Consider the following 25833-nt stretch of genomic DNA (forward strand, 5'->3'; position numbering starts at 1 on the left):
TGTGGGTACGACATCGCAGATGCCCTTTCTAATGAACTCGCTCACCGAATCAGCGTATTCGTCAATGTTGTTGTTGGACGCAATGCGGAACATTAGCCTTGTTAGATTAGCCTTGTTAAAATCCCCAGCTACAATGAATGCAGCCTCAGGATATGTGGTTTCCAGTTTACATAGGGTCAGATAAAGTTCGTTCAGGGCCATCGATGTGTCTGCTTGGGGGGGGGGAATATATACGGCTGTGATTATAATCGAAGAGAATTCCCTTGGTAGATAATGCGGTCGACATTTGATTGTGAGGAATTCTAAGTCAGGTGAACAGAAGGACTTGAGTTCCTGTATGTTGTTATGATCACACCACGTCTCGTTAATCAAAAGGCATACCCCCCCGCCCCTCTTCTTACCAGAAAGATGCTTGTTTCTGTCGGCGTGATGCGTGAAGAAACCAGCTGGCTGCACCGACTCCGATAGCGTCTCTCGAGTGAGCCATGTTTCCGTGAAGCAAAGAACGTTACAGTCTCTGATGTCTCTCTGGAAGGCAACCCTTGCTCGGATTTCATCAACCTTGTTGTCAAGAGACTGGACATTGGCGAGTAGTATGCTAGGGAGTGGTGCGCGATGTGCCAGTCTCCGGAGCCTGACCAGAAGACCACTTCGTTTGCCCCTTTTACGGCGACGTTGTTTAGGTTCGCCGGCTGTGATCAGATCCATTGTCCTGGGTGGAAGACAAAACACAGGATCCGCTTCGGGAGAGTCATATTCCTGGTCGTTATGATGGTGAGTTGACGTTGCTCTTATATTCAGTAGTTCCTCCCGACTGTATGTAATAAAACCTAAGATTACCTGGGGTACCAGTGTAAGAAATAACACGTAAAAAAACAAAATACTGGATAGATTCCTAGGAACGCGAAGCGAGGCGGCCATCTCTGTCGGCGCCGGAACATATATCATATATCATACATATACAATATATTACCATACATATATCAGACATATACAATATATTACCATACATATATCAGACATATACAATATATTACCATACATATATCAGACATATACAATATATTACCATACATATATCAGACATATACAGTATATTACCATACATATATCATACATATACAATATATTACCATACATATATCAGACATATACAGTATATTACCATACATATATCAGACATATACAGTATATTACCATACATATATCAGACATATACAATATATTACCATACATATATCAGACATATACCGTATATTACCATACATATATCAGACATATACAGTATATTACCATACATATATCAGACATATACAGTATATTACCATACATATATCAGACATATACAGTATATTACCATACATATATCATACATATACAGTATATTACCATACATATATCAGACATCACCAGTATATTACCATACATATATCATACATATACAGTATATTACCATACATATATCAGACATATACAGTATATTACCATACATATTTCATACATATATCACCAGACCAGAGCCTATAGGATGTGCATCACTCCACTTAGATACATGGTGATTAACCCGGCGTCTCCCACCTCCGCCTCTAAATGGGGCTTAAATATAGACCCTCAGCCTCGCTGCCATGGCAACGCGCTACCATTATGGAAATGGTGGCTTTATTGTCCCTCAGCCTCCTGACCCACTAATGATGAGTGTATGGTAATGGGCTTTAGTGTGTGCTAGAACAAACACAGGCAGGAAAACATGTTGGCAGTCCCTCAAACACAGGAAAACAGCCCTAGAGGCTTTTTTTAAGTGAACAGCCACATTATTCTTGAACTATGTTTAGCAACGCCTGATTTGACATGACATAATGACTACCACAACCACAACTCATGACCAAGATTGACCTGTTGTAGAAGATTGGAGTGCAGTGTGACCACACAGGTCTGTCGTTAGTATGGTGAAACAGATCTGGGGCCGTATGTATAAAGCTTCTCAGAGTAGGAGTGCTGATCTCAGTGTCGTGTACTCATGGATGCCAGGGGAAGCCAGGCTTCCCCCAAAAATGTACCAATAAAATAATAAAAATAAAAAAATAAAAAAAACGTATCTTTCGTTTCTCTGTGTTTCATAATTTTCCTTCAATTCACAAGAGGCTCAATGTATCTGACTGGAGAAAGCATCTGAGTGAGCGAAACAGCGCCCCTCTATCTCTGTATGTGTAATCCATTTATCTGATGCTGTCTGGCCAAAAAGAGGATGATATTGCTGCCGCACGTATAATTGAATGCAAGGGAAGCCAGCGAGCAATTGTACTTCCTTGATTAAAAAAATAAAAGAATAATAGCCAATCAGCATTGAGCTAAACTGAGTAAGCTCAACTGTGAATGGTCCTGACGCACCAACAAAAAAAGTGTCAAGCCAGTTTGGATATGGCTTCACACCAATCACATCACATCAAGCCAAATGTCATTTGACTGAAAAAACTTGAATTGCTGCATCGCGTTGTGTTGTTGTCCTCCGGTGGCTAGCTAGCTAAAATTGTCCCTTTCCTAAATTAGGCATGGACGGATATTTGGATTTAGACTTGTTTTACTTAATTTTCCGTACAATGATTATAACGGCGATTCTGATCCGACCATGAATTCATACATTATGCCTCTGGTCTGAGAGGATGGAAGCTATATGTAGTAGGCTAATGTTAACTAGCTGGCTAATCATTGCCCATGAAAGGAAGTTAGGCTAGCGAGCAACAAAAACTAGGACAAAGACAAACTACTCATAGACCGTTTCGGCAACATGAAAGAGAGGAGGATGGCATTGGTATTTCTCTAGGGTGAGTCAACATGGTAGGGTGAGTCAACATGTAGGGTGAGTCAACATGTTTTTTCTACTTACGCACGCACGCGGCACACATACGCACGCACACACGCACGCACGCGGCGCACGCACGCACGCACGCGCGCGCGCACACACACACACACACACACACACACACACACACACACACACACACACACACACACACACACACACACACACACACACACACACACACACACACACACACACACACACACACACACACACACACACACACACAGAGAAATCAGAACTATGGCCAGCCACATGATATTTAGCTTACGTTGATTGGACTAAATAGTTTTTTGTATCTTTTAGTTGTCACTGTATTAGACTAAGCAGAGGTGATTAGATGATGTTGAAATGTTGAATTCGAAATGGTGCTGGAATAGTGGAGGCAGCTCCTGTTTTCTTTGTGACTTGCGGTAACTCTCCATGGTTTAAATCAATAGTTGTTTCGTAGTCCGAAAATGTTGGAAATGGTAACTTGCTTGACCATGCTGTAGGTCATGTAACTGCTTGTTACATGCTAAATGCTTTGTGGACTTCACCGAACAGATGTTGCTCTCCGGTTTTGTGATGAAACAAAGGTGTGGCTGAATTTATTCTGCCACTGTGTCTTCTTATTGTCTCGACCTTTGGCCTATATATTATGGTCACAAGGCATTAGAACTAACAGGTTATAGAGAAAACAATGCAATTATCACAACACATTGGTTGCAATATGGCTTTTTTTTCTGGCTTGACTTCCCCAGTGATTTTACCCATGCGCCGCTACTGGCTGATCTAGGATCAGGTCCCCCCTGTCCATATACTGTATATTCATTATAATCAAAAAGGCACTCTGAGAAGCTTTGTGAATACCTGAAAGTAGAGGAGTGTACTCATGGGTCAGTAAGTTAGACATTGTTGTAGGTTCCTAGCTCCTATGAATGAGTTAATAAAACTGTATAGGATTTGATTGGCCACACTAACAGGTGTATCAGTAGGAGGGTGAGACAGCGGGGCAGTAGGCTACCCACCTCATCGTCATCAGCATCATACTGGGCATACTGCTGCTCCAGCAACTCTCTCTGTCTCCTCTCCTGCTCCAGAGTCTGTTGGATCAGAGCAGCCACCTCGCTCACCTGGCCCGGACGCTCTCGACCAATCACAAACCTGGAAACGGACAGCAACACAGCCAATCAGTTGCATTTCACTCAAGTGGTGACTTTACAATACACTTTGAACCACTGTGCATGTTGGTTCAATGATGAATTAGGGCTTCACTTCAATATACTTTTTCCTGAGACATTTTCAGCTGAACTAAAACATGACAGAACTTTTAATTTGTGGACTAGAAAAGGTGCCCTTTTCCACTATGTATGTTTATTTGTTTGTGTGATTGAGGCTGTAACAGGCAGTCTGTGCGATTCACAGGGACTCAATAGCAGGATCTGATTATAGGGGAGTGGAGGGGGGAGAAGGAGGGGGATAGGGTTTTCAGCACTAACACAATAACGTGACAATGGTATGCAGCCGTCCAGGTTGGAATGTGCATATCGGGCACTGGCACAGGCACAGACTCTGGGCTACAGCTGTACCAGCCGTTCTCTCACACCCTACTATACAGAGCCAAGGAGTTCCATGTTGATAGACGGATAGAGAGAGAGGGAGACAGAGAGAGAGAGACAGAGGGAGAGAGAGAAAGAAAGGGAGAGACGGAGAGGGAGAGAGAGAGAGAAAGAAAGGAGGAGAGAGAGAGGGAGAGAGATAGATAGAGAGAACGAACAACCAGAACAATACAATTTCTACCTGTGTCTTTCTCACTATTTCATTATTGTCTATTTCATTTATTTTATTTATTTAACCTTTATTTAACTAGGCAAGTCAGTTAAGAACAAATTCTTATTTACAATAACGGACTTCATTCATGTCTTATTAAGCATCTCCAATCTGAAATTAAATCTATAATCGGCTTCCTAGTTCGCAACAAAGCCTCCTTCACTCAAGCTGCCAAACATACCCTCGTAAAACTGACTATCCTACCGATCCTTGACTTCGGCGATGTCATTTACAAAATAGCCTCCAACACTCTACTCAGCAAATTGGATGTAGTCTATTACAGTGCCATCCGTTTTGTCACCAAAGCCCCATATACTACCCACCACTGCGACCTGTATGCTCTTGTTGGCTGGTCCTCACTACATATTCGTCGCCAAACCCTCTGGCTCCAGGTCATCTATACGTCTTTGCTAGGTAAAGCTCTGCCTTATCTCAGCTCACTGGTCACGATAACAACACCCAACCGGAGCACGCGCTCCAGCAGGTATATTTCACTGGTCATCCCCAAAGCCAACACCCCCTTTGGCCGCCTTTCCTTCCAGTTCTCTGCTGCCATTGACTGGAACGAATTGTAAAAATCACTGAAGTTGGAGACTTATATCTCCCTCACTAACTTTAAGCATCGGCTGTCAGAGCAGCTTATCGATCGCTGCAGCTGTACACAGCCCATCTGTAAATAACCCAACCAACTACCTCATCCTATATTTGTTTTAGTTTTTTTCTGCACTTTTGCACACAAGTATTTCTACTTGCACATCCTCATCTGCACATCAATCACTCCAGTGTTAATTGCTAAATTGTAATTACTTCGCCACTATGGCCTATTTATTGCCTTACCTCCTTACTTCATTTGCACAAACTGTATACAGATTTTTCTATTGTGTTACTGACTGTACATTTGTTTATCCCATGTGTTACTCTGTGTTGTTGTTTTTGTCGCACTGCTTTGCTTTATCTTGTCTTCCAGGTCGCAGTTGTAAATGAGAACTTGTTCTCAACTGGCCTACCTGGTAAAATAAAGGTGAAATATATATATATATTTTTTAATTGTAGTGTCCTGTTAATTGTTACTCATTGAGTAGTATTATTTTTCCTATTAATATCTATCTGCGTCATCATGGGTCTACAATATATGTTTCCTTTGGTAATGTATGTGGTAACACTTTCCACGCCAATAAAGTCATTTGCATTTGATAAAGGGTGAAACAGAGAGAGAGAAACAACGAGAGAGAGAAATGGACAGAGAGAGAGAGAGAGAGAGAGAGAGAGAGAGAGAGAGAGAGAGAGAGAGAGAAAGAGAGGGGCAGGCTCTCTTCCCCCATGTTCCCTCTCTACCACCCAGCATACCCAGCATACAATGATGGGGTAGGCCGTCATTGTAAATAATAATTTGTTCTTAACTGACTTGCCTAGTTAAATAAAGGTTAATTAAAAAATATATACAATAAAATATATAGGAGGTAAAAACACATATTTCTCTGGTTTCTCTCTCGTTTACTCCAAGATCCCTCTATCTCAGTGGGAGAGCATATTTGACTGTGTCTCCAATCATCCGGAGTGGGCATGCTGATTACAGAGCTAGGCTGGCTACATTCCAGAGTTAACTTTGATCTCCATCTGAATCAACAACTGAGAGAAATCAGAATCAAGGAGCGCGCTCCTCCATCTCTTCATCTAGCAGCTGACCTGGAAACAGTTTCCTCTTTCCCGGTAAAGCAACATGCAGGGGGGGGTCTACCCTGCTTCTGGGAACAACAGCCATAATACCGACATGTCTTGTCCATTAGGAGCTGCTACAGTATGTTGACAGACAGGGTCTGAGTCCCAAATGGCACCCTATTCCCTTCCCTATATAGCAGCGTTTTCCAAACTCGGTCCTCGGGTGCACGTTTAGTTTTTACCCCTAACACTACACAGCTGATTCAAATGATCAAAGCTTGATGATTAGTTTAATATTTTAATCACCTGTGTAGAGCTAGGGCAAAAAATGAAAACGTGCATCCCTGTGGTTGCCGAGGACCGAGTTTGGGAAACCCTGTTATATAATGTACTTATTTGACAAGGGCCCATAGGGCTCTGATCAAAGGTAGTGCACTATATAGGGAATAAGGTGCCATTTGGGACGTACGGAGCACTGGGGTTAGGGATGTCAGGGATGTCCACATTACATTGCCTCACAACAAATATGCCCTCACTCAGTCAACCACGTGGGATGTTGTTTAATTGTGCTGTCTTTTAATATCTGGTTTATACAGTTGAAGTCGGAAGTTTACATACACTTAGGTTGGAGTCATTAAAACTTGTTTTTCAACCACTCCACAAATTTCTTGATATCAAACTATAGTTTTGGCAAGTCGGTTAGGACATCTACTTTGCAGCTGCACATGGGGACAAAGATCGTACTTTTTGGAGAAATGTCCTCTGGTCTGACGAATCAAAAATTGAACTGTTTGGCCATAATGACCATTGTTATGTTTGGAGGAAAAAGGGGGAGGCTTGCAAGCCGAAGAACACCACCCCAACTGTGAAGCACGGGGGTGGCAGCATCATGTTGTGGGGATGCTTTGATGCAAGAGGGACTGGTACACTTCATAAAATAAATGGCATCATGAGGCAGGAAAATTATGTGGTTGTATTGAAGCAACATCTCAAGACATCAGTCAGGAAGTTAAAGCTTGGTCGCAAATGGGTCTTCCAAATTGACAATGATCCCAAGCATACTTCCAAATTTGTGGCAAAATGCCTTAAGGACAACAAAGTCAAGGTATTGGAGTGGCCATCACAAAGCCCTGACCTCAATCCTATAGACAATTTGTGGGCAGAACTGAAAAAGGGTGTGCGAGCAAGGAGGCCTACAAACCTGACTCAGTTACACCAGCTCTGTCAGGAGGAATGGGACAAAATTCACCCAACTTATTGTGGGAAGCTTGTGGAGGCTACCCGAAATGTTTGACCCAAGTTAAACAATTTAAAGGCAATGCTACCAAATACTAATTGAGTGTATGTAAACTTCTGACCCACTGGGAATGTGATGAAAGAAATAAAAGCTGAAATAAATAATTCTCTCTACTATTATTCTGACATTTCACATTATTAAAATAAAGTGGTGATCCTAACTGACCTAATACAGGGAAGTTTTACTAGGATTAAATGTCAGGAATTGTAAGAAACTGAGTTTAAATGTATTTGGCTAAGGTGTATGTAAACTTCCGACTTCAACTGTAAATTTGGTGACAAAGATACGCTTTATTTTTTTTGCCTTATGCTGGGTGACCAGTGAACTTGCACTTGTGTGGTTTCAGAGACCTGGATGACGTCGTACGTCAGGGTTAAATTTAGTTGAAATGGCGAATCTGGGGCACAGGGCGATCAAACCCAGGGAGGATAGAGAGAGAGAGAGAGAGGGATTTACTGGACAGGAGGAAGAAGAAAGTGAATGAAAAAGGAGCGATAGAGAGGAGAGGATAGGAGAGAAGAGGACAGAGCAGAAGAGAAGAGAAATGGCCGTGTTTAATATCACTTTCTCTTATAGCCAGCCAAATATCTTTGCTGCTGCTGTCCATATTTCAATCAATATTTGCTCATCAAACAGCCATGTGTTCATGGGAACAATATGCTGCAATAAAGTTTGACATGTCCTTCCTCTCCAGCCCTCATCCCCTGAGCACCAATCACACCAGTAAGTAGATATGGCTTCTCCTCTGACCATGCCTGTGTCTCTTCCATGATGTGCTCCTATATTGACTGTTCTGCTCTGTAGAGTGGAGGCCTGCTGTCCACTGCTACTCTCTTACAATGATACATTTCCACGCTATTGATATTATGCTAATGAATGCATGAATGGGGGTCTGCCAAAACAGTTTTCACATGCAAGCTATGTTGTGTTTGTGTAGCAGTTTTGGTGGTCTGCAGTTTGAAAACATTAACAGTAAATTGGGTTAAGTTTAAAGACACTTTAGCAAGCTTTTATTCATATTAAAAATCTGATTTATTGATTTCTCCATGTGGTCTGTATTAAAGGGCACTTCATTTAATAGAAGAGGATTTTAAAATGTAATATCGGTACACAATCTCTACTTAAAATATCAAATCCACGCAAAAGGACGACCCATGCATTATTTCTCATGTGCAGAAATGTTGACTATCTGTCAGACTACTATATAAAGTGTAGCAGTACACATTGAGTTATCCCACTAAAAATGCTGTTTTAACTAAACAGACCATGGCTGATGCCCATGACGGCTGTGGTTTATGCCACTTTATGGTGCCGTGGACTCATCTGTATAAATAAATGAAAATAAAATGTTACGGATGTGGCAGTTGATCTTACCTAACCACTCCCTGGGTGTTCCTCAGGACGGAGGCAGCGAAGCTCTGGGTCACCCCCACCAGACTGGTGCCGTCCACCTCCACGATCTGGTCGTTCACCTTGATCCTACGACACAACACACTGAGGTCACAGAAAGGTCACACAAAGGTTAGAGATAAAGGTTACTGTAGGATCTACTGAGCTGTGGCTTGGCTGGTCTAGTGGTAAAGCCGTAGCCTCTGGTACACATGTCTGCGGTATAGGTTTGAATCAGGCCAACTACTTGTCATTCTCTCTCTATCTGTTATGTTCAATGAAAGAAAAATGTATTTGAAAACAAACTAAAAGTAATTATATACAGTTGAAGTGGGAAGTTTACATACACTTAGGTTGGAGTCATTAAAACTAGTTTTTCAACCACTCCACAAATGCCTTGTTAACAAATTATAGTTTTGGCAAGTCGGTTAGTGTCACGTCCTGACCTTAGTTCCTTTTTTATGTCTCTATTTTGGTTTGGTCAGGGCGTGAGTTGGGGTGGGCATTCCATGTTTTTCATTCTATGTTTTGTTCTGTGTGTTGTATTTCTATGTGTTTGGCCTGGTATGGTTCCCAATCAGAGGCAGCTGTCAATTGTTGTCTCTGATTGAGAACCATACTTAGATAGCCTGTTCCCACCTGTGTTTGTGGGTAGTTGTTTCCTGTTTTGTGTTGTGTCACCTGATAGGACTGTTTCGATTTTCGTTGTTTCACTTTTGTTATTTTGTATTCAGTGTTCAGTTGTAATAAATTTAACATGGACACGTACCACGCTGCAGTTTGGTCCGATCTTTCCTATTCCTCATCAGACGAGGACGACGATTGTTACAGTTAGGACATCTACTTTGTGCATAACACAAGTCATTTTTCCATCAATTTGTTTACAGACAGATTATTTCACTTATAAATCACTGTATCACAATTCCAGTGGGTCAGAAGTTTACATACACTAAGTTGACTGTGCCTTTAAACAGCTTGGAAAATTCCAGAAAATTATGTAATGGCTTTAGAAGTTTCTGATAGGCTAATTGACATCATTTGAGTCAATTGGAGGTGTACCTGTGAATGTATTTCAAGGCCTACCTTCAAACTCAGTGCCTCTTTGCTTGACGTCATGGTAAAATCAAAAAAAATCATCCAAGACCTCGGAAAGAAAGTGTAGACCTCCACAAGTCTGGTTCATCATTGGGAGCAATTTCCAAATGCCTGAAGGTACCACCTTCATCTGTACAAACAATAGTACGCAAGTAATAAACACCATGTGACCACGCAGCCATCATACCACTCAGGAAGGAGACGCGTTCTGTCTCCTAGAGATGAACGTACTTTGGTGCGAAAAGTGCAAATCAATCCCAGAACAACAGCAAAGGACATTGTGAAGATGCTGGAGGAAACAGGTACAAACGTATCTATATCCACCGTAAAACGAGTCCTATATTGACATAACCTGAAATACCGCTCAGCAAGGATGAAGCCACTGCTCCAAAACCACCATAAAAAAGCCAGACTACGGTTTGCAACTGCACATGGGGACAAAGATCGTACTTTTTGGAGAAATGTCCTCTGGTCTGATGAAACAAAAATAGAACTGTTTGGCCATAATGACCATTGTTATGTTTGGAGGAAAAAGGGGGAGGCTTGAAAGCCGAAGAACACCATCCCAACCATGAAGCACGGGGGTGGCAGCATCATGTTGTGGGGGTGCTTTGCTGCAGGAGGGACTGGTGCACTTCACAAAATAGATGGCATCATGAGGGAGGAGAATTATGTGGATATATTGAAGCAACATCTCAAGACAACAGTCAGGATGTTAAAGCTTAGTCGCAAATGGGTCTTCCAAAAGGACAATGACCCCAAGCATATTTCCAAAGTTGTGGCAAAATGGCTTAAGGACAACAAAGTCAAGGTATTGGAGTGGCCATCACAAAGCCCTGACCTCATTCCTATAGACAATTTGTGGGCAGAACTGAAAAAGTGTGTGCGAGCAAGGAGGCCGACAAACCTGACTCAGTTACACCAGCTCTGTCAGGGGGAATGGGTCAAAAGACACTCTAATGTACTTGTCCTCTTGCTCAGTTGTGCACCCGGGCCTCCCACTCCTCTTTCTATCCTGGTTAGAGCCAGTTTGTGCTGTTCTGTGAAGGGAGTAGTACATAGCATTGTACGAGAACTTCAGTTTCTTGGCAATTTCTCACATGGAATAGTCTTCATTTCTCAGAACAAAAATAGACTGACAAGTTTCAGAAGAAACTTCTGGCCATTTTGATCCTGTAATCGAACGTACAAATGCTGATGCTCCAGACACTCAACTAGTCTAAAGGCCAGTTATTTTGCTCCTTTAATCAGAATAACAGTTTTCAGCTGTGCTAACATAATTGCAAAAGGGTTTTCTAATGATCAATTTGCCTTTTAAAATGATAAACTTGGATTAGCTAACACAACGTGCCATTGGAACACAGGAATGATGATTGCTGATAATGGGCCTCTGTACGCCTATGTAGATATTCCATAAAAAAATCTGCCGTTTCCAGATATAATAGTCATTTACAACATTAACAATGTTTATACTGTATTTTTGATCAATTTGATGTTATTTCAATGAACAAAATAAATAGCTTTTCTTTCAAAAACAAGGACATTTCTAAGTGACCCCAAACTTTTGAACGGTAGTGTATATACATATATAAAATGATCCACTGTGCAGTAGTAGACTATGCACTGATGTGGTGCTTTGCAGAGTGATAAAAAAGTCAATGTTGAGTAAGGGATGCTTAGAAAATATCTAATCGAAGTCAGATTTCATAATCTGCTTTTGAAAATGTATTATCACATGATGTGAGCTGAGTGTTCAGCGGTGCAAAATGGTGCAATAGCTAATTATCAAACTACTGAATACAGTACAGCTAGACATGTCTTGAGGCAACCGTTCTCCATTACAAGAGTGGAGCAGCACTATTGCCGAACAGACAGAAAGCATTACATTCAAACTGTGGGGTTAGCTTGGACATGACAGGATGTGTAGATGTCGCTTCCTGCTAGCACCCAGGGCTTGTGAGCCAACACCAATTTGGTCAACAGAGGAAACAAGGTTATCAGAATGTTTGCATCCCCAAATGGCACCCTATTCCCTATTTAGTGCACTACATTTGACCAGGGCCCATAGAGAACACGGTGCCATTTGGGACACAGACACATCCTGTGACAAGGCTGTTGTGGTGACAGTTCTTTAACAAAACAATAATGAGTAGGCTGCCTATTTTAAAATTCCATTTTGATTTAACAATTCGAATATAATAATTCATTTAGATAACATTAGCGTGAAAGTCCAGGGCATGTTTTTCCCTAAGTCCCACTTTTCTATTCATAGATCTTCTATGGTCGCAATAACATTATAATACCCATGTAACAAAGCATCAATACAGTGGATGTCCAAGCTATTCTGAGAATTTAAACGTACACTTAAAACGTGTCAAACCTAACACTGTCTGACCTAACAGCAGTTTACAGTCTGAATCACTGTAGCATCACATCCACAACTCAGCCTGTCATGATGGTGGACAAACAGAGATATGATTACTGACATACTGTATGGTGTCGGGACAGCCAGACTGAATGCAAACCACTTCAGACTGACAGACAGAATACAAACCAACTAACACAGACAGACAGACTAACCATCGGCATTGCAACACTGTCAACCACTTCACGTGACATTGACTGGTTGCATATGACACTTTTAAGGGCTTTTCTTTCATACAGGGCCTAGGACAACAGTAATCATCAAAGCACAGACGGGGTCAATTCCATTTCAATTCAGTCATAATCTCAGTTTACTTTTCTGAATTTAAATGGAATTGATCCTGACTCTGGCCCCGGCGGAGAAGACATTGGCTCCCCAGACAGACCTCTGTACGCCAAAGCAGTGCCTTCCTGTCTGACACACACACACACACACACACACACACACACACACACACACACACACACACACACACACACACACACACACACACACACACACACACACACACACACACACACACACACACACACACACCTACCAGACAAGCTAAATGACTTCTATGCTTGCTTCGAGGCAAGCAACACGGAACCATGCATGAGAGCACCAGCTGTTCTGGATGACTGTGTGATCACGCTCTCTGCAGCCGGTATGAGGAAGACCTTTAAACAGGTTAACATTCACAAGGCCGCAGGGCCAGACGGATTATCAGGATGTGTACTCAGAGCACGCACTGACCAGCTGGCAAGTGTCTTCACTGATATTTTGAACCTCTCCCTGACCCAGTCTGTAATACCTACATGTTTTAAGCAGACCACCATAGTCCCTGTGCCCAAGAAAGGGTCACCTGTCAAAATGACTATCGCCCCATAGCACTCATATCTGTAGCCATGAAATGCTTTAAAAGCCTGGTCATGGCTCACATCAACACCATCATCCCAGACACCCTGGACCCACTCCAATTTACATACCACCCCAATAGATCCACAGGTGATGCAATCTCTAATGCACTCAACACTGCCCTCTCCAACCAGGACAAGAGGAACACCAATGTGAGAATGCTGTTCACTGACTACAGCTCAGCGTTCAACACCATAGTGCCCTCCAAGCGCATCACTGAGCTAAGGATCCTGAGACTGAACACCTCCCTCTGCAACTGGATCCTGGATTTCCTGACGGCCCGTCCCCAGGTGGTGAGGGTAGGCAACAAGACATCCGCCACGCTGACCCTCAACATGGGGGCCCCTCAGGGGTGCGTGCTTAGTCCCCTCCTGTACTCCCTGTTCACCCACAATTGCGTGGCCACGCACGACTCCAACACCATCATTAAGTTTGCTGACGACACAATGGTGGTAGGCCTGATCACCGATGACAATGAAACAGCCTATAGGGAGGTCAGAGTCCTGGCAGTGTGGTGCCAGGACAACAACATCTTCCTCAAAGTCAGAAAGACAAAGGAACTGATCGTGGACTACAGGAAACAGAGGGCCAAGCACGCCCCCATTCACATCAACCGGGTTGTAGTGGAGCAGGTCGAGAGCTTCAAGTTCCTCCTGTCCACATCACTAAGGATCTATCATGTTCCACACACACCGACACAGTCATGAAGAGGGCACAGCAATGCCTCTTCCCCTTAGGAGGCTGAAAAGATTTAGCATGGGGCCTCAGATCCTCAAAAAGATATACAGCTGCACCATTGAGAACATCTTGACTGGCTGTATCACCGCTTGGTATGACAACTGCTTGGCGTCCGACTACAAGGCACTACAGAGGGTAGTGCCATCCAGGACCACTATACCCGGCGTTGGCCAGCCACCCAAGTCATAGACTGTTCTCTCTGCTACCGCATGGTAAGCGGTACCAATGCCCCAAGTCTGGAACAATCAGGACCCTGAACAGCTTCTACCACCAAGCCATAGTTGGGGGTAGAAGTAAAATAGTTAAATAGTTCACCAAATAGCTACCCGGACTATCTGCATTGACCCTTTTCGCATAAACCTTTTGACTCATCACATACGCTGCTGTTACTGTTTATTATCTATCCTGTTGCCTAGTCAATTTATTCCAAGTTATATGTACATATCTACCTCATTTCCTCATACCCCAGCACATTGAATCAGTACTGGTACCCCGTGTATATAGCCAAGTTATCGTTACTCATTGTGTATTCATTATTACTTTTATTATTACATGTTATTTCTCTCTGCATTGTTAGGAAGGGCCCCGTAAGTAAGCATTTCACTGTTAGTCTACACCTGTTGTTTACAAAGTACGTGACAAATACAATTTGATTTGATTTATTGATTTGATTTGACAAACACACACACAGGCACACACACACACAGGCCTCTCTGTCTCACATTAAATCTCTCACCAAGACCACGTTCCGATTAACCCTCAGATTTAAGCGAAGTGTGGGGTGGGACTGAGAGGCTCAGTGGAAGATGATGCAGAGGGGTTTTCTCTCTCTCCCTGTGTCTGCATGCGTCCGTGTATGTGTGCATGTGTGACTATGAAAGCTGATCTCTGTGTTGAGTGATTCCTCACGAAACCCAGACAAAAAAAGAACATGATTTGGGGGATTTTCACGAAATGTAAGCCATAGAATAGTCCTTTGGAGGAAGGATTGTGGACATATTTGACATGTGTATCTAAGAGCATAGTTGAGAAATAATTGGTCAAAGTTGGCATATTTATGACATTTTGGCCTTACCCAGTCCTCCTTTAAGACTCCATAGTGTTTCTGTAGGTGCTACAAAGCAAACATTGGTGTCATATGAAGCTTTACCGCTTGCTCTGTAATATGAGTAGTAGTTTGATAATTTTGTTAAATAGTTTTATATTAGTTTATAAATAAATATAAACATGAATATTGAAAACCTAAAAACATTTGGCTTTAAAAAAATATATACATTGTTGAACATAATATAGTTTATGTGCATATGAAAATTCCAGAGTGGGATCTATGCTACTTTTAGAGTTATGATCCAGTTTGTAAGCCTTACCAACACAGTGAATGTGAAAATGGATTCAAAATGGTCGCCCTCTGCTGGTGACTTGCAGGATGTGCAATGTTACAAGTAAGAAGAGCACTGTGATTGGTTACATTGCCTACTATCCCAATTTCTCTATATAAAACGGGCCATAACTTTAACACTAGCAGAGATCCCTGGAACTTTGATATGCCCGTAGAGTATATTATGTTATATTATATTATGTGTGCACACGCACCCACCCACGCACACACTGTTTCCTGCAGCTGCAGAGTGTGATAACATCCCAGAGCTGTTGCTTAAATTTCGGGCCGTGCCTCCCTCCTGACTGTAATCCCAGACCCCTGCTGCTAAATCTCTCTGGGCCATGAGGACTAGTGTGTGTGTGTGTGTATGTGTGTATGTGTGTGTGTGTACTGGGATTGAATTGGCACCTTCTCAGGAAGCAGAGAGCTCTTACCTGTCATCTCTCTCAGCTGCCCCGCCCTCGATGACAGTCTTGACGAAGATGCCAAGTTTCTCCAGACCGGCGTCAGCACCCACTCCCATTCCTATGATACTGATACCAAGGCCATCATCATCTGGGCAGAGAGGAGACAGGGGTTATACAATGGCAAGTGTGTATGTGTTTGTGTCATAGAGAGGGGGGGGGGGGGCGTGCCCTGTGTGTGTGTTTCAGTCAATACCATCCTTAATGTCAGCCTGTGGGTAGGAGGCGAGGGATGGATGGATAGATAGATAGATATCCATCTACCAGCATGTTACATGTGCAAAAAGAGGAATAAAAACTCTAGACCAGCTTTACTCCACACACAGAGACATGTACAAAGCTCTCCCTCGCCCTCCATTTGGCAAATCTGACCATAATTCTATCCTCCTGATTTCTGCTTACAAGCAAAAGCTAAAGCAGGAAGTACCAGTGACTCGCTCAATGCGGAAGTGGTCAGATGACGCAGATGCTAAGCTACAGGACTGTATTGCTAGCATAGACTGAACTATGTTCCGGGACTCATCCGATGGCATTGAGAAGTATACCACATCCGTCCCCAGCTTCATCAATAACTGCATCAATGACGTTGTCCCTACAGTGACCGTGCGTACATACCCCAACCAGAAGACATGGATTACAGGCAACATCCGCACTGAGCTAAAGGGTAGAGCTGCCGCTTTCAAGGAGCAGGACTCCCACTATGCCATCAGACGAATCATTGAACAGGCAAAGTGTAACTACAGGACTAAGATTTAATCCTACTTCACCGGCTTTGACGCTCGTCAGATGTTGCAGGGCTTGCAAACTATTACGGACTACAAAGGGAAGCCCAGCCGCGAGCTGCCCAGTGCACAAGGCTACCAGACGAGCTAAATGACTTCCATGTGCGCTTCGAGGCAAGCAACACTGAAGCATGCATGAGAGCACAAGCTGTTCCGGACGACTGTGTGATCACGCTCACCATAGCCGATGTGGGTAAGACCTTTAAACAGGTCAACCTTCACAAGGCTGCAGGGACAGATGGATTACCAGGACATGTACTCCGAGCATGCGGTGACCAACTGGCAAGTGTCTTCACTGACATTTTCAACCACACATCTGCCACGCTAGTCCTCAACACGGGGGCCCCTCAGGGGTGCATGCTTAGTCCCCTCCTGTACTCCCTGTTACTCCATGACTGCGTGGCCAAGCATGACTCCTACTCCATCATTAAGTTTGCTGACGACACAACGGTGGTAGGCCTGATCACCGACAACAATGACACAGCCTATAGGGAGGAGGTCAGAGACCTGGAAGTGTGGTGCCAGGACAACTACCTCTACCTCAACGTAATCAAGACAAAGGAGATGATTGTGGACTACAGGAAAAGGAGGGCCGAGCACACCCCCATTTTCATCGACGGGGCTGTAGTGGAGCAAGTTGAGAGCTTCAAGTTCCTTGGTGTCCACATCACCAACAAACTATCATGATCCAAACACACCAAGACAGTCGTGAAGAGGGCACAACAATGCCTATTCCCCCTCAGGAGACTGAAAAGATTTAGCTTGGGTTCCAGGATCCTCAAAAAGTTCTACAGCTGTGACATCGAGAGCATCCTGACTGGTTGCATCACCGCCTGGTATGGCAACTGCTCTGCCTCCGACCACAAGGCACTACAGAGGGTAGTGCGTACGGCCCAGTACATCACTGGGGCCAAACTTCCTGCCATCCAGGACCACTATACCAGGCGGTGTCAGAGGAAGGCCCTAAAAATTAACAAAGACTCCAGCCACTAGTCATAGACTGTTCTCTCTGCTACCGCACAGCAAGCGGTACCGGAGCGCCAAATCTAGGTACATAAGGCTCCTTAACAGCTTCTACCCCCAAACTATAAGACTGATGAACAATTAATCAAATGGCTACTCGGACTATTTGTATTGACAGCTACTCGCTGTTTATTATCTATTATCTATGCATAATCACTTTACCCCTACCTACATGTATATATTACCTCAATTACCTCGACTAACCTGTACCCCCAGCACATTAACTCGGTATCTGTACCCCCTGTATATAGCTTCATTATTGTTATTTTATTGTTGCTCTTTAATTTTGTACTTTAGTTCATTTAATAAATATTTTTCTTAACTCTTATTTTTCTTAAAACAGCATTGTTGGTTAAGGGCTTGTAAGTAAGCATTTCACAGTAAGGTTGTCAAATGCTGTTGTATTCGGCGCATGTGACAAATAAAATGTGATTTGAATTTAATTGAATTTCAAAGTGGAATAAAAATATGAAAAAAAATATATATCTTAATAAGTATTCAACACCCTGAATCAGTACATGTTAGAATCACCTCTGGAAGTGATTACAGTTGTGAGTCTTTGTGGGTAAGTCGCTAAGAGCTTTGCACACCTGGATGTTGATCATTGCCTGACTGACATTTTCAAGCCTTGACATACATTTTCAAGCTGATTTAAGTCAAAACTGTAACTAGGCCACTTAGGAATGTCATCTTGGTAAGCAACTCCAGTGTAGATTTGGCCTTGTGTTTTTTGTCTTGCTGAAAGGTGAATTTGTCTCTCAGTGTCTGGTGGAAAGCAGACTGAACCAGGTTTTCCTCTAGGATTTTGCCTGTGCTTAGCTCTATTCCATTTATTTTTATCCTAAAAAACTCCCTAGTCCTTGCCAACGACAAGCATACCCATAAGATGATGCAGCCACCACCATGCTTGAAAATATGAAGAGAGGTAATTAGTGAAGAGTTGGATTTGCTCCAAACATAACGCTTTGTATTCAGGCCATAAAGTTAATTTCTTTGCCAAATCTTTTGCAGTTTTACTTCAGTGCCTTATTGCAAACAGGATGCAAGTTTTGGAGAAAAAAAATTCTGTACAGGCTTCCTTCTTTTCACTCTGTCATTTAGGTTAGTATTGTGGAGTAACTACAATGTTGTTGATCCATCGTCAGTTTTCTCCTATCACAGCCGCTGTCTGCTTTTTTATTTTGGCCCATTTACCAATCGGTGTCCTTCATTACTAGGCATTGGAAAACCTCCCTGGTCTTTGTAGTTGAATCTGTGCTTGAAATTCACTGCTCGATTGAGGGACATTACAGATAATTGTATGTGTGGGGTACAGAGATGAGGTAGCCATTAAAACATTATGTTAAACACTATTATTGCACACAAAGTGAGTCCATGCAACTTATTATGTGACTTGTCAAGCAAATTTCCACTCCTGAACTTATTTAGGCTTGCCATTACAAAGGGGTTGAATACTTATTGACTGAATACATTTTAGCTTTTAATTTTGTATTACTTTGTAAAAATGTCTAAAAACAATTCCACTTTGACATTACGGGGTATTGTGTGTAGGCCAGTGACAAAAAAATCTAAATTTCATCAATTTTAAATTCAGGCTGTAAGTGAACAAACTGTGAATAAAGTCAAGGGGTGTGAACACTTTCTGAAGGCACTGTACATGAAGTGTGTAGGGTGTAGGGTGTAGGGTGTAGGGAGTGAAGAGATAGTGCATAGAGGATATGGTTATTTGGGATCGGCCCCAGGTCTATGTACCTTTCTCCAGCTCTACAGGGAACAGCTCCAGTTTCTCCACCCTCTTCTCCAGCTCGTACTCTGCTGACGAGGCCACCGGGTCCACCTCCTCATTCCTCCTGTCATAGTCCTCGTTACAGTAGGTGTTGAACACCTGCAGACACATAGAAACACACTTGTTAGCTACCACACTGAGTTCACTTTTTACACAAGCTATGTTTGGGGGAATCATATTTTGTTATTGAGTAGTTGGTAACAAGACATATACAGTAGTATAAGTATATTGTGCAAGACCACATGTCTTTAGATGAGTGGTACTACAAGTGTTTGAAATATGTTAATAAAGATGATATTTTCATCCAGTCCAGTGAAGAGCTTTGGTGGATATGTGCAGTTCAGTATACTGATGCCTGGCCGTGTTGAACCAGGGACTTTAGGAGTATAGGCTACATAACTACTGGTGTATCTACTTTAAATGTCATATATGTTATTAGAAACCGGCTTGTTCGAGCGTTGAATGCTGATTGGCTGACAGCGATGGTATATCAGACCGTATACCACGAGTATGACAAAACATTTATTTTTACTCTTCCAATTACATTGGTTACCAGTTTATGATAGCAATAAGGTACCTCAGGGAGGTGGTGGTGTGGTATATGGCCCTAGGGGGCGTGGTATATGGCCAATATACCACGGCTAAGGGCTGTATCCAGGCACTCCGCGTTGCGTCATGCGGAGGAACAGCGCTTAGCAGTGGTATATTGGCCATATACCACGCCCCCTAGGGCCTTATTGCTTAATTCTACTATTATTATATATATGATATATTACATTAGCACTAACACATCATCACCCTGGAGGAGTATGAGGTCCATAGAGACAGAGGAGAAAAGGGGCAGAGTTGTCGTCCTTGAGCGTGGGCATAGTGATGGTCATCTTCTGAAACGCTACCAGTCACTTCCACTCCCCTTCAGCCTGAGAGATTCTGTTGCTCACTCTGGTGTGAAGGGGCTGATGCACGCACTCCTGTCACTGACCGCGGACCACGTCCCAGACTGATACAAGGTCTCTGTGTCAGCTCAGTTCTGAACTGCCAACACCCAGCCGGGTGACAAACACACACCTGGGCCCACACAGCGTCTCAGAGTAGGAGTGCCCGCCTATGTAATCCCTCCGCCTATGTAATCTTGTTCATTATTATCTAAAAGGCTAAACTGATCCTAGGTCAGCATTCCTACTCTGAGCTCTGCACTGCCAACACCCACCCTGGTGACAAACTAACAAACACCTGGCATGGTGTATTCAGTAGGGTTAACCAGTAAGGTGAAAGGAACAGTGGAAATAGCCTCACAGGATCCCCTATTCAACATGACAGACAGTCATATCTGTTCTACATAACGCATTTTTATCTGAACACACACCTGGCTTCATCTAAGTGGCCCGGCTTCCGCAGAACAGGTTACAGGTGTTGTGTGTTGATTGTTGTCATTTGTTTGCAGACAAGCAGTGACAAGACATGTCAGATTTAGCAGATTCAGCCGAGTCTGTGTCTCTGTGTCAGTCTTCGACTCTCCATAATAAGCAACATCAGGAGAATGACAACGCGTCATGATTAATGATAATAGGTCATGATTAATATGCCAGAATATCTCATCTGTGAAGAACACATTCATCAGAACAGAACAGAAGTGCCTGATGAAGACAGCCATTCATACTGCTACAATAACAGAAAGATGCTGTCTGTGTCACACCCTGATCTGTTTCACCTGTCTTTGTGCTTGTCTCCACCCCCGTCCAGGTGTCGCCCATCTTCCCCATTATCCCCTGTGTATTTATACCTGTGTTCTCTGTTTGTCTGTTGCCAGTATGTTTTGTTTGTGAAACCTACCAGTTTGTTCCCCTGATCCTGCCGGTTTCTTGCTCCTGTTTTCTAGTCCTTCCCGGTTTTGACCGTTCCGCCTGTCCTGACCCTGACCCTGCCTGCCGTTCTATACCCTGACCCACCTCACTGGATTATTGACCCCTGCCTGCCCTGACCCTGAGACTGCCTGCCATTCTAGACCCTTTGCACCCTTTCTGGATTATTGACTCCTGCCTGCCTTTGACCTGTCATTTGCCTGACTCTGTTTTAGAAATAAACTTTTGTTTCTTTGACACTGTCAGCATCTGGGTCATACCTGAAACGTGATAGTATGTCTGTCTGTCTCACAAAAACATATTCCCTGTGCGATACAGTCTATGAGTATGATGTAGTCTATGAGTATGATATAGTCTGAGTATGATATAGTCAATGATATAGTCTATGAGTATGATATAGTCTATGATATAGTCTATGAGTATGATATAGTCTATGAGTATGATCAGGTATATGATATAGTCTATGAGTATGATATAGTCTATGATATAGTCTATGAGTATGATATAGTCTATTATATAGTCTATGAGTATGATATAGTCTATGATATAGTCTATGAGTATGATATAGTCTATGATATAGTCTACGAGTATGATATAGTCTATGATATAGTCTATGAGTATGATATAGTCTATGATATAGTCTATGAGTATGATATAGTCTATGATATATATGAGTATGATATAGTCTATGATATAGTCTATGAGTATGATATAGTCTATGATATAGTCTATGAGTATGATATAGTCTATGATATATATGAGTATGATATAGTCTATGATATAGTCTATGAGTATGATATAGTCTATGATATAGTCTATGAGTATGATATAGTCTATGATATATATGAGTATGATATAGTCTATGATATAGTCTATGAGTATGATATAGTCTATGATATAGTCTATGAGTATGATATAGTCTATGATATAGTCTATGAGTATGATATAGTCTATGATATATATGAGTATGATATAGTCTATGATATAGTCTATGAGTATGATATAGTCTATGATATAGTCTATGAGTATGATATAGTCTATGAGTATGATATACTCTATGATATAGTCTATGAGTATGATATAGTCTATGATATAGTCTATGAGTATGATATAGTCTATGATATATATGAGTATGATATAGTCTATGATATAGTCTATGAGTATGATATAGTCTATGATATATATGAGTATGATATAGTCTATGATATATATGAGTATGATATAGTCTATGATATAGTCTATGAGTATGATATAGTCTATGATATAGTCTATGAGTATGATATACTCTATGATATAGTCTATGAGTATGATATAGTCTATGATATAGTCTATGAGTATGATATAGTCTATGATATAGTCTATGAGTATGATATAGTCTATGATATAGTCTATGACAGGGTTCATCAACTAGGTTTAGCCTTAGGCCAAAAAATTCGGAGCTAATAGTCGGCGGGCCAGAACATAATTAGTATATAAAATTAACACAATTAATTGGCCTACACTACAAATGTAACAACATTTTAACACATCAGATTAGTAAATAATAAACTCAGTGACAATAACATAATAATTTCGATCTGAATACACTCATAAAATCAACAGCTACATTCAATGACTTTTTTTGTCTATTTCTCTGTGCATTGGGAAAATGGGGAAAAACAGGTATATGTAGCCTACACTATTGTTTTCAACATTCGTTCAGAATTGTTATTTTTTATTAAACTAGGCAAGTCAGTTAAGAACAAATTCTTATTTTCAATGACGGCCTGCTCTTCAGGAGCAGAACGACAGATTTTCTTTACTTGTCAACTCGGGGATTTGAACTTGCAACCTTTCGGTTACTAGTCCAACGCGCTAACCACTAGGCTACCTGCCGCCCCAAAGAATAATTAGCTTGATAGCAAGACAAAATGTTGCTCTCAAAAAGTATCAAAAAGAAAGGTGGATAATGAAAATAAATCATGAATGTACAGAGAGATATGTGTTCATCTTACCATCGTTTCCCAAAGCCAAGCCAGTGTGTCTTATTTGCAATGAAAATATCGCTGTTTACAAATAATTCAATCTCAGACATCATTATAAATCTAAACATGGCATATTCTCACTTAAACTTAAACGGGTTAAATCTCCAGTTACAAGGAAGAGGGAAAACAGTTGTGGACATGGTGGAAAAACTTGAGGCCTTTACTAGGAAGCTTGAGTTGTCCCGATTTGGACTTGTCATCTGAAAGGCTACTGCACTTCAGCACACTGAAAACGGCAGACAGAGGGACCAGACAACTTCTCCACCAGATTTGAAGACTACATCATGCCCAAGGATACCATTGCGTTTGTACGTGATCCTTTCACAGTCTGCCCAGGTGGAGAAGTCTCCTCCCTTGCTAAGAAAACGATACCCTCGCTGGATGATGCCACAATTGAAACTGAGCTGATTGAATTCCAGACATCGAGCCATCTCAGGGATGCACTCGGGAGTGCCGAGTCCTTGTGTGCGTTTTGGGTGGCATGCTCAGAGAAATACAGCACTATAAAGAAACTTGCATTTCATGTACTAACAATGTTTGGATCGACTTACACCTGCGAGTCTGCATTTTCCTCAATGAGTGCAGTATAGATTGACGACAGCAACTGGCTTTTTACATAAGTCAATCGAGGACAGCCTGTGCATTCAAAATCACATCCATCTCACGCGACATCCACAAGATCGTGTCCGAGGGGAAATGCAACTTTTCCCATTGAGTAAGTCACTAAGTGGCCTATATGGAAGTATTTAGTAAATACTAACATTATTGTGAGTGCTTTTCCAGGGATACTTAGGTCTCAAGCTGACAGTATTTTCTGTTTGTTCTGTCGTTACAGCAGGCTGTCCCGATACAGCCATTCAGATACAGACATCGCCTTTTTTTCTTTAAATTATTGTTTTATGTAGGATGCTACATTTTAGGCCAGTTGCAATTGTAAATAGGCCTAATAAAAAAATCACACTTATATTAGGACAAATATGTTTAATTGTAAAAGATGCTGTTAAGCCTCATAGCCTACCTCAGCCAGTTAAGGTATTTTATATAGGCCTAGACTCGGAAGAAATAGACTCCAATTAAGCCCTCTTGTTATTTGTAAAGTCAAATTAAAATGAAGATTATTGTTGAAATGAATTACTCGACTGGTATAGGTTTTCTCCATCTGTTGCTGTGCAACGCTTGCATAACAAGTTAGCTATATTTTCAGCACCAGGCGCTGTTCACCTCCTATTGATTGCACTGCGGTTGCAGCTTTACCTTTCAGCACCACAAAATGGTCCGCTGCCTGCTTTATTAGTCTCCTGCATTCTCTCTCCTCATGAATGAAGTTAACATGTAACTTTGCATTATTTAGGTAGGGTAACTTCCGTATTGGGAAATTGCATTTGGGAGTTTTTGCATCTCGGGTCTGAGATTTTTCTTGGATTATATATATTTTTTTATGAAAAGAATATTCATAATTCATTTGAGGGGATTTGAGGGGACAAGTAATATTGCTGGCGGGCCATATTTGGAGTTGGAGAACCCTGGTTTTTGAGTATGATATAGTCTATGAGTATGATATAGTCTATGAGTATGATATAGTCTACTAGTATGATATAGTCTATGATATAGTCTATGAGTATGATATAGTCTACTAGTATGATATAGTCTATGATATAGTCTATGAGTATGATATAGTCTATGAGTATGATATAGTCTATGAGTATGATATAGTCTATGAGTATGATATAGTCTACTAGTATGATATAGTCTATGAGTATGATATAGTCTATGAGTATGATATAGTACACGAGTATGATATAGTCTATGATATAGTCTATGAGTATGATATAGTCTACTAGTATGATATAGTCTATGATATAGTCTATGAGTATGATATAGTCTATGAGTATGATATAGTCTATGAGTATGATATAGTCTATGAGTATGATATAGTTTACGAGTATGATATAGTCTATGAGTATGATATAGTCTATGAGTATGATATAGTCTACTAGTATGATATAGTCTATGAGTATGATATAGTCTATGAGTATGATATAGTCTACTAGTATGATATAGTCTATGAGTATGATATAGTCTATGATATAGTCTACGAGTATGATATAGTCTATGATATAGTCCATGAGTATGATATAATCTATGAGTATTATATAGTCTATGATATAGTTTATGAGTATGATATACTCTACGAGTATGATATAGTCTATGATATAGTCTATGAGTATGATATAATCTATGATATAGTCTATGAGTATGATGTAGTCTATGAGTATGATATAATCTATGATATAGTCTATGAGTATGATATAGTCGATGATATAGTCCATGAGTAT

At 41.6% G+C, this 25833-nt stretch overlaps 1 protein-coding gene across 3 annotated transcripts in view; it reads right to left on the reverse strand.

Moving 5' to 3' along the window:
* The window catches only part of LOC139559291 (neurabin-1-like), a 119028-nt gene that overhangs the window by 46940 nt on the left and 46255 nt on the right, over positions 1-25833 (reverse strand). For 2 of the 3 annotated variants that reach the window (XM_071375157.1, XM_071375154.1), the window contains exons 3-6: positions 19578-19710; positions 15991-16111; positions 9003-9122; positions 3871-4006 (exon numbers count right to left, since the gene is read on the reverse strand). In XM_071375157.1, the coding sequence (XP_071231258.1) occupies positions 3871-4006; positions 9003-9122; positions 15991-16111; positions 19578-19710 (510 nt within the window). The remainder of the gene's footprint in view (positions 1-3870; positions 4007-9002; positions 9123-15990; positions 16112-19577; positions 19711-25833) is intronic. The other variant, XM_071375156.1, reaches the window with a different exon arrangement.

The sequence above is a fragment of the Salvelinus alpinus genome, chromosome 29, assembly GCF_045679555.1.
Source record: "Salvelinus alpinus chromosome 29, SLU_Salpinus.1, whole genome shotgun sequence".
Lineage (NCBI taxonomy): Eukaryota > Metazoa > Chordata > Actinopteri > Salmoniformes > Salmonidae > Salvelinus > Salvelinus alpinus.